The sequence below is a fragment of the Fukomys damarensis genome, unplaced genomic scaffold (genome assembly GCF_012274545.1).
Source record: "Fukomys damarensis isolate Sample0158 unplaced genomic scaffold, DMR_v1.0_HiC HiC_scaffold_19, whole genome shotgun sequence".
NCBI lineage: Eukaryota > Metazoa > Chordata > Mammalia > Rodentia > Bathyergidae > Fukomys > Fukomys damarensis.
Window position 1 is genome coordinate 26,051,834 of NW_022900931.1, and position 9,979 is coordinate 26,061,812.

Genomic DNA, 9,979 nt, shown 5'->3' on the forward strand with positions numbered 1-9,979 from the left:
TAGGCCAAGGCCTGGGCGGGGGCGGAGGGAAGTAGGGGCGCAGTCCGCGTGCGGAGACAGCCGACGCGCGCGACGCCGCCTCTTCCCGTGCTTTCCTCCACTAGCATGGGGCGCAAGTTGGACCCTGCGAAGGAGAAGCGCGGGCCGGGCCGCAAGGCCCGGAAGCAGAAGGGCGCCGAGACCGAGCTGGTCAGATTCCTGCCTGCAGGTGAGGGTCCGTCCCTGCGGGGAGGGCGGCTGGCAAGCATCCTTTCGCCTTGGGAGCTCGTATCTTGCGGAATCCATAGTTTCTTAAAGCTGACTTTGGAAAATGAAACGTGTTCATGAGTTGGGAATGGGACAGCTCGTGGCGAGTCCGGGAGGTCAGGTGGCAGAGAAGGCTGCACCGGACATTTCGGTGTGGGGCAGAAGCTGCGGATTACTGGAGTATTAGCAGCCCATTTGGAACTCTTAGGACCTGCCGTATCATTTCGTTTTCTAAGAAAGTGGGCGCCGAGTGTGTCCATAACTTGTACAGAGTATTTAAACGGCGGAGCTGAAACTGCCTTCTGTGTGTTGTAGGGTATTGTTCGTGAAGTCAAATCTGCCTTTAATAACTCAGGGAGCTGAAAATAAAGGAAAAGGAAGAAGGAGAGAGAAAATTTTTGAGTCGATATTGTTATCAGAATGGTGATGTTGCTCTTTATTGAAACCTGGAGAAAGCCCAGTTTGTACTTTACCTTTGTATTTTGAGACAGGGTCTTGCAGTATAGTTCAGGTTGGCCTTGAATTTGCAGTCATTCTCCTGTCTCATCCTCCCGAGTCCTGGGATTAGAGTCCTGGTGGATTTTAAATGTTTATGTATTTTTTTGTGGTGCCGGGGATTGAACTGAAGGTTTTCTGAATGAGCTGCGTCCTTGGTCCTTTTTTAATTTTTAAAAAATTAAAAAAGAAAATTTTTTTTTTTAGGATTTTTAAAAATTTTGAGACTGGATCTCAATTTCTAAATTGCTCATACTTGTTATCTTCCTGCATCAACTTCTCAGAGTGCTGGAATTATAGTCGTGTACCACCATGCAGATTTAATTGTTGAACAATCAGATGAGTGCTTCATCTCTCTCTCTCTCTCTCTCTCTCTCTCTCTCTCTCTCTCTCTCTCTCTCTCTCTCTCTCTCTCTCTCTCTCTCTCTTAAATAAAAAGACAGAGTTTCACTGTATATCCCAGTCTGGCCTGGAACTCAAGGCAATCCTCCTGCCTCAGCCTGAGTGCTGGGATTACAGGAATACATCACTGTGCCTGGCATTTTTCATTTTTGTTTTTAACGATGCTAGGATTGAACCCAGAGCCTAAAATGTACTAAGCATATACTCTGAAGTTGAGCTTTATGCTTCTAGCCCTTCCTTCACCATTTATTCATTGTTCCCTCTTTGGGGCCAGGGATTGAACCCAGGCCCTTGTACATGCTGACAATGTGGGCTTTACATCCCCAGTTTCTGAGCTCTCTGCTCCTTTTAATTAATGTGCTGGTCCTTTTCCTACCTGTATTTCTGCTCTCATATCCCCCCCTATGATCTCATATTCTGCCTTTTGCAGCTGGTGATGAGAATTCCAAGAGACTGTCTAGCCGTGCTAGAAAGAGGTAAGCATGAACCTCCAGGCTTGCCTGGATTCAGTTGTTGCTGCTCATCTTTAGCCACATGGAGGTGGTTGAGGGAGAGGGCTGTGACCTGTGTCATTTTCTCCTGGGGGAGATGACTTGGCTGGAGACATGTTCCCATTTCTCACTTTGTTCTTTTAGGGCAGCCAAGAGGAGGTTGGGGTCTGTTGAAGCCTCTAAGACAAATAAGCCTCTGGGGACCAAACCATCAGCTGGAAAGCTACCGAAAGGTCAGTGGAAGTAGAAGCCGGTGCTCCCTGAGGACTCTGCGCATCCTGGGTAGGGGCAGACTTGCTGAGCACCGTGGTGCGAGAGGAAGAGCAGAGGTTCTTCCTAGAGGTAGTAACAGGCCAGCGCTGTGGGCGCGGCCGTGTTCTTGGTTTTACTCCTGGATTCTTCACATCCTCACAACTTTTGCAGAAGCAGTCCAGACACCTGGTGAGAAGGGAACACATGCTTTATTTAATGCTGCTCGAGGCAGGAAGCGTCCAGCACCAGCCCACAGCAGTGATGAGGAAGAAGAGGAGGAGGACTCTGAAGAGGATGGCGCAGTGGAGCAGAGGAACTTGTGGGGCTCTGAGGACAGTGATGCTGATCTGGTAGATGACTATGGAGCTGACTCAGACTCAGAGGAGGGTGACGGGGAAAAGGTGAGAGTCACTGCTGGGCTTCACAGACGGAGCGTTGCTTTTTCGTTTCTTCCAGATTCTTGAGACTGCCCCTTACTGACAGGTTAGAGGGTTTTGATGTGCCTTTGCTCTTCCCTTACTGCATGGCGTCCCTTCTCAAGGCACTCAAGTTTGAAAGAGCATTCTGTAGGGTAAAGCATTTTAAAAAGGGAGAGTGCTTATTGCTGGTGAAGACGTGGAAAGGTAAATTTGAATGCCTCACCATCAGGAATAGACACGTAACCACATTCTTAACAAACTAATTGTGATCTGAGAACTTTAAGTCTCTTCTGGATCTGGTGCAGTGGCTCTGTAGTCCCAACTATGTGGGAGGCTGAGGCAGGAAGATGACTAGAATCTGGGAGTCTAAGACCAGCTAGGGCAACATAATAAGAACCTGTCTCCAAAAAAAGTTACTTTTCTTTGGATTTAATAATTCTGTTTTAGAAGATGATCTAAAACATCAGCAAAAGTTGTTTACTGAGATGCAAGAAGAAACTGGAGCAGTGTGGAAAAATAGAAAATCTCCTATTGCAACCCAGTACCTTGCACATGCCAAGCAAGCACTCTGCCACTGAGTTAACACCCTAGCCCAACTCCATGTGCACTCTTTCCCAGTTTCCCCCCTCTATCCGCAGAGTTACTACTAATTTTCCAGGCACCGTATGCATCATGATGCCAAAGAGCTGAAGCTGTCAAGGCATTGGCTTTGTTTAAGTAGATAGTAGTTCCTGCATCTGATGAGTTAATGTTGGCCATTGTGTTTTGAGAAAATGCTCACAATAAACTAAATGAAAGAATAAGAAACAAACTTGGGAAATGCCTTGTGGTTTGAACTACTCATATAAAATCTAAAAAGAAAATATGAAGCTGGGCATGGTGGCTCATGCCTGTAATCCCAGCACTCGGAAGGCTGAGGCAGGAGGATCGCTATGAGTTCGAGACCAGCCTGGACTACATAGTGAGTTCCAGGTTAGTCTCAACTATATAGTGAGACCCTGTCTATAAAAACCAAAAAAAAAGAAAATATGAAGTGGTCCCCAAAGGCAGTTCGTTTTTTTTTGTTTGTTTTTGGTTTTTTTGATTTGTTTTGAGACAGGGTCTCACTATGTAGTTGAGACTGATCTGGAACTCACTATGTAGCCCAGGCTGGTGTTGAACTCAACAGTGATCCTCCTGCCTCAGCCTCTGGAGTGCTGGGATTACAGGCGTGCTCCACCACGCCTGGCTTGGCAGTTTGCATTTTTGTTAGTTTTTTCTTTTTTCTTTCTTTCTTTCTTTTTTTTTTTGGGCGGGGGTATTGGGGATTGAACTCAGGTCCTTGTGTTTGCAAGGCAGAAGGCAGAATCACTGAGCTAAATCCCCGGACCCAGTTCATTTTTTTTGTCTGTATGGGTGTGTCAATGTATTTTATTTTAAGTCAATACATGTGAAAGGAAGAACAACGTAACCTTTCAATCCGTCACTTACTTTCAGCAGTGACCAGTGTTGTCAGATCTTCCCAAGCTAGAGATCAAACCCAGGGCCTTGTGTGTGCTGGGCAAGCGCTTTCCCATGAACAACATCCCTGGCCTCTGTGTTAAATCTTACTCTTTTAGTGTCCATATTTGCCTCTGAGAGCAAGTGTTCAATCTGTATTGAGTAGGATGCCAGGGTAGACAGCATGGCCTGGGAGGTTGCAGGGTGGGCTGTGCAGTTAGCCACTTGTGTCTTTCCAGTTGCTGCCTATTGAAAGAGCTGCTCGGAGGGAGAAGACTCGGGAAGCTGCTGCTGGGTGAGTTTGGAAACGGTTAGGATAGCGGAGAGGCGGCAGCTGCGCTGGAGGAGCTGTCTGTTTTGATCTGTAATCACTGTTCCTGCACTTGTTTCTAGGGCCCAGTGGAGTGAGGAGGAGACTGATGAAGAGGAGGGCATGTTCCCTGAGTCAGGCCCCCCAAAGGATGAGGCAGAGGGGGGCCTGCAGATCAATGTGGATGAGGAGTTTGTGCTGCCCCCTGCTGGGGAGATGGAGCAGGATATCCTTCCAGAGCTGGAGGCTGGGGTGGTAGGAGGAAGGTAGTTTGGAGAAAAGGGATATCACAGCCCTACAGTTAAGTGAAACAGTTCCTTAGCAGGTCCACATGCCCAGGCTCCAGACCTGCAGCGAGTTCACAAGAGGATCCAGGATATAGTAGGAGTACTGCGTGATTTTGGGGCGCAACGGGAAGAAGGCCGATCTCGTTCTGAGTATCTGAACCGGCTTCAAAATGATCTGGCCACTTACTACTCCTATGGTGACTTCCTGCTTAGGAAGCTCATGGAGCTCTTCCCTGTGTCTGAGGTATGGGATGGCCATTCCTGTGCCTCTTACACTTCCCCTTACCTTATCCCCTGTGATGATGACATTTAGCCCCCTTCTTTCTTCTTGCCTGACTCAGCCCTTGCCGTTTTGTCTCCTCAGCTCATAGAGTTCTTGGAAGCTAATGAAGTCCCTCGGCCCATTACCCTCAGGACCAATACCTTGAAGACACGACGCCGAGACCTTGCTCAAGTGAGGGGCTAGTGTTGAGTCTCTGTCTCAGGGAGGAACCAGCTTCTGCCAAGCAGGGCTGCCCAGTTCACCCTGGCTGGCAAACCTGGAGAAACCTGTGACAGTGTCATAGGCTGAGGGGTGGGAAACTCCTTCCTCCAGATGCTCCCTGGGACTAGGGCAGGACTCCTGTATCATAGTGCACTGCCTTCTGAGCAGTCCTTCACGAGCTGGGGAGGCCAACTCCTGCCCCAGCAGAAGATGTGTGTGCATAAGAAGTGTATCTGCTAATTTCCAGGGACCTCACATGAGAGGTCCATGCTGTGCAGTGTGCTCTCACATATTATGCATCTTCTAGGTCAAGGTGACCCTGTAATTAACATTTATGTGCTGTAACCAATAACATTAAGTTTTAGAATGAGAGAGGGCTGAGCTTCTTGGAAAATCAGGGTTTTCCCTGATTTTCCACTTCCAGAAGATGAAAAAAAAAAGGACAGGGCATTTCGATCCTTTGGGATAGAACTTAGATCTTGAGTTAGGAGCTTGAGGTTAAGGAAGAGCAGGGGCTAAGAGTATAGATCAGCTGTTGTACACTTGGCTGGCACACGTGAGGCCCTGGGTTCCAACTCCAGCAGTGAAGAAAGGGGGCGGGAAAGGGCGTGCAGGTGAGGTGGGGGGGGTCTGAGTTGGCAGTTGTGAGCGGACGCTCTGGGAGTGGGGTATCATGGGGTTGCTTGGTGGACCTGGTTTCAGGTCTTGCCCTGACTCCTGGGTAGCGTGTCCTGTGAAGCTTTTCAATCTTCCTCCCTCAGGCACTGATCAATCGTGGGGTTAACCTGGATCCCTTGGGCAAGTGGTCCAAGACTGGACTTGTGGTGTATGATTCTTCAGTGCCCATTGGTAAGTGTCACTGTCAGGAGCCCTCCTGTCCCTGCCCTTGTCCCAGCATATCACAGAGTGGCCCTTCCCCACAGGTGCCACTCCCGAGTACTTGGCCGGGCACTACATGCTGCAGGGAGCCTCCAGCATGCTGCCCGTCATGGCCTTGGCGCCCCAGGAACACGAGCGGATCCTGGACATGTGTTGTGCACCTGGAGGGAAGACCAGCTACATAGGTAGGCGGGTAGGCCGGGTGGCTTTCGCCCAGCTCTGCTTGTGAGAGTAGAGGGGTGGTGACTGCCTGGTGCTCACAGCACTCTCCAGGCAGCTGGCAGAGCAGTAAGGAGCAGTTTCTGGAGTGGGTCTGGGCTCCTGTGACAGCTGGCCACTTACTGTCCATCTGACCTGGGCAGCCTTCTCATTCTCTTTTATCCCTAAGTGGGGTTGGAGTTGTGCTGAGCTGGCAGTTACATTGCACTGGGGTTGTGTGGGTTGACTGTGTTTAGAAGTCCTTGGAACCTGTTGTGTTGGCATACACTTGTAATACCAGCACTCAGGAGGCTGAGGCAGGAGGGTCACAGGTTTGAGGCCAGCCTGAGCTACACAGTGAGACCCTATCTCCAAAAAACAAACTGAAAACTTGTCCTCAGCACAGTGTTGAGCATGTAATAAGCAGTGAGTCATTTTACGAGGTGGTGTCACTTAACAGCAGTGAGTTAGTCCGGTGGCCAGAAAGCTGTTCACAGGAATGGAAGCCACTGGGCCGGAGTGGGCTGGGCAGACCCATGCTGGCGGGAGTACAACTTGTCAGGTGAAGTTGGGCTGCAGGGAGGTGCTGTGGCCTTGCACATTCCTGGGCTGGAGGCAGAGGGTTGGGCTCTCAGCTCTGGTTCCTCCCTCCAGCCCAACTGATGAAGAACACGGGTGTGATCCTCGCCAATGATGCCAATGCCGAGCGGCTCAAGAGTGTCGTGGGCAACCTGCACCGGCTGGGAGTCACCAACGCCATAATCAGCCATTACGACGGGCGCCAGTTCCCCAAGGTGGGACGCTCCCCTGCGATAGCAGGAAAGGCTGCTCTGCAGGTGGCAGCAGCATGTGGCTGACATTCCCCTGTCCACAGGTGGTGGGTGGCTTTGACCGCGTCCTGTTGGATGCTCCTTGTAGTGGCACTGGTGTCATCTCCAAGGACCCTGCTGTGAAGACAAACAAGGTGCGGCTGGGGGTTCGCCGAGGGGGCGTGGGGCGGAGGAGCACTCTGGGCTGGGTGACATCACGGGCTCTCCCTGGGACAGGATGAAAAGGACGTCCTGCACTGCGCTCACCTGCAGAAGGAGCTGCTTCTGAGCGCTATCGATTCTGTCAACGCCACCTCCAAGACAGGCGGCTACCTCGTGTACTGCACCTGTTCCGTCATGGTAAGTCCTTTGGTGACTGTGAGGGAGGCGTGGTGGGGAGGGCAGCCCCACCGGCTGACTCCCTCTTGGCTGCGTCTGCCTTGTGCACAGGTGGAAGAGAACGAGTGGGTGGTAGATTATGCCCTGAAAAAGAGGAATGTGCGGCTGGTGCCCACTGGCCTGGACTTTGGCCAGGAAGGTTTTACCCGTTTTCGAGAAAGGCGCTTTCACCCCACTCTTCGTTCCACTCGGCGTTTCTACCCTCATACCCACAACATGGATGGTTTCTTCATTGCCAAGTTCAAGAAATTCTCCAATTCTGTCCCCCAAGCTGGAACAGGTAAGCGATCTGTGCATTGTCCACTCCTCACCCTCTACCCCTTGTGCCTCTCCAGAGGCCTTGTGCCTGCTGGGAAGGGAAGATGGATGCTTGCGTAGCTCGGACTTAGACCTAGTGCTTGCTTGCAGGAGTCTCTTAAGAGTTGTTCTTGAGCCCTGGCCCCATTTGAACAGTTTCAGGAGTTTGCGTAGATGGGGCCTTTTCCTTCCCTCTCTCCGGCGGCTGTGATGGTTACGCACTAATGCATCTGGGCTATGAGTTGTGCTTTCTCTTCCGTTTTGGCCTGGGGTTGACTTACTGGTAATACAGCTCTGTGGTGCAGCATCCCATTCTGGCTTGGCACAGGCACTGTGAGCTATCAGCAGTTCTGAGCCTATCTCACTAATTGCAGATCCTTTTCTTGGCCATCTTGAGGCTGGCTGGATTTCAAGGGCTAGGGCCGGGTTTTCTGAACAGACTCAGAGCACTGCTTGTGGGACTGTAAGCCTTGGCAGTTGGAGAACAGAAGTGCTCTGAATACAGTTGGGAGATTTGCATTGGAATTTTTTTTTTTTTCTTTTCCTCCTCTCAACCTCCTGCTTTTTCTTTTTCTTTTTGTAGTTTTGTGGCTTGAACTTGACCGGGTGTTCATACTAGTCAAGCACTGTGCCACTGAGTTATACCCCTAGCCCTAATATTTTTATTTATTTTATTTTATTTATTTTTGGTACCAGGGATCAAACTCTGGACCTTGTACTTGCTAAGCAGGTGGCTGCACCGCTGAGTTAAATCTCCAGCCCCATAGCCCTAATGTTTTTTTAAATGATGTCCCTTAAAAAGTCATATCCAAATATTAACACAAAAATCTTAAATGCTACTTAAGTACATATTTATCAATCTTCATTGATGCTTTACTAGCTTGTTTCTAGTTGCATATTATTGCATTTTGTCAGAATTCTCATTGGAGGGAAAAATTGTCTTTTGTTTTAAAAAATTACCCTTCCTGCCTCATTCACGTTTATTCTGGCTATGCTAGGACTCAGCCCCTCCTTAGGGATGGCTTGCTACCTACTGTCCTCAAGGGGGCGTGGCTCTCTGTAACTCCTTTTGGCCTAAAGATACATAAAATATACACAGTGATCTTTTTTATTTTTATTTTTTTGAGACAAGATCTCCCTGTGTAGCCCAGGCTGGCCTTGAACTTGGAATGATTGTCCTGGCTCAGCCGTGCATTACATTATGCCCAAATGCAGTGATCTCTTAACACAAGTGTAAAGAGGGCTTGCATGAAGGCCAGGTGATACGAGTAAGACAGATAGAGGTAATCAGCTCTTAGCCACCATCTTGATTATGTGGAGCATTGGCCAAGAGATGGCACTTCCCATATTTTAATAATCTCTGCTTATTTGCTTTGGTAATGACCAAGATTATATAATGATAAGGCTCATCTCAAATACCTGTTTAATTTTAACCCTAGGGAATTCTGCCACAGGCACCCCTGCAGACCTAGATTCACCAGACTTAAAGGTTCAGGTCACTTCCAAGTCTCAGAACAGCAGCCAGCCTGCCAAGAAAGCCAAAGTGGCCACGAAGGCCAAGCCACCATTGCAGAAGTGCCAGCACCCCAAGAAGGCATCCTTTCAGAAGTTCAGTGGAGTCTGCAAAGGGGCAGACTCAGAACTGTCCACTGTACCTCCTGTCACAAAGGTCCAAGCGTCCTCCAGGCTCCAGGACAGCAGTCAACTCCCTGGAAAAGCTGACGTGACCAGGGAACCAAAGGGGACTGGGGAGCTAAAGAAATTGCCTTTCTCCGAGAAAGCTGCTTCACCCAGACAGTCTGCCTTGCCCAAGGGTGCGGACGATGCCAGGCCTGCTGTTCCATCCCTCTCTGAGACTCGCTCCACCCCTAGACTGGGGGACCTGGGGAAGGCCAAAGGGGCTGGCAGGGTAAAAGGGCAGCTTGCAGAAGAGCCTGGGAAGAAAGCCAAATCCCAGCGCCGGTGTGGCAGGCCACCCCCAGCAAAGAAGAGAAAGGCTGCCCCCGGGGTCGCCAGCCAGCTGCTGCCGCCTTAGGCGGCTCTCTGTCCTTGGGATTCTTCCCACTCCTTCCACCCCTGCTGTGCATACACGAGATTTAATACCTTGTCACCCCTGGTCACTGTGTATTCTTTGGGAGACTGGCTGGTGGGCGCGGTGCCAGTGGAGGAAACCGGTGTGCCTGACCCAGGTGGGTGGAGGGCGAGAGCAGGCCGATAGGGTACAGACAGGGTGGACTTCCTTCCCCGGGAACCCACGGGCTACCGGAGGTTGAGATTTCTGTGTCTCCAGGCCCGCGCCCGCCCGCCGGGAAGTGCCGGGGTTTAGCCCCCGCTCGTTCTCTTATTGGCTCCCTTTTTGCCCGTCTCCTGACCTCTGCCCCCTCACCCGGCCCTCTGATTGGCCGCCTGGGGCCCGCGGATGCCTCATTGGCTCTTGTCGTTCGCCGTTCTTCCTGGCTCAAGCGCCAGGATCCATCTCCCGGTAGAAGGCGCAGCCATGAATCCGTTATTCGGCCCCAACCTCTTCCTCCT

The 9,979-nt window shown here is 50.5% G+C and overlaps 1 protein-coding gene and 1 long non-coding RNA gene across 2 annotated transcripts; one reads left to right on the forward strand and one right to left on the reverse strand.

Annotated features, from left to right (window-relative positions):
* The first annotated feature begins 6 nt into the window (after window positions 1-6).
* Window positions 7-9,556, forward strand: Nop2 (NOP2 nucleolar protein). The gene is made up of 15 exons (XM_010611628.2): window positions 7-208; window positions 1,574-1,619; window positions 1,779-1,867; window positions 2,058-2,287; window positions 4,024-4,079; window positions 4,178-4,320; window positions 4,426-4,625; window positions 4,746-4,835; window positions 5,627-5,714; window positions 5,789-5,929; window positions 6,597-6,736; window positions 6,817-6,906; window positions 6,989-7,111; window positions 7,202-7,430; window positions 8,887-9,556. The coding sequence occupies exons 1-15, from the start codon at window positions 106-108 to the stop codon at window positions 9,480-9,482; spliced, it is 2,364 nt and encodes a 787-aa protein (XP_010609930.1). The 5' UTR covers window positions 7-105; the 3' UTR covers window positions 9,483-9,556.
* Window positions 6,371-9,628, reverse strand: LOC117286962. The gene is made up of 3 exons (XR_004518160.1): window positions 9,551-9,628; window positions 7,019-7,234; window positions 6,371-6,889 (listed from the first exon to the last, which is right to left on the reverse strand). It is a non-coding gene; the product is annotated as an uncharacterized LOC117286962 (long non-coding RNA).
* Window positions 9,629-9,979: the final 351 nt, after the last annotated feature.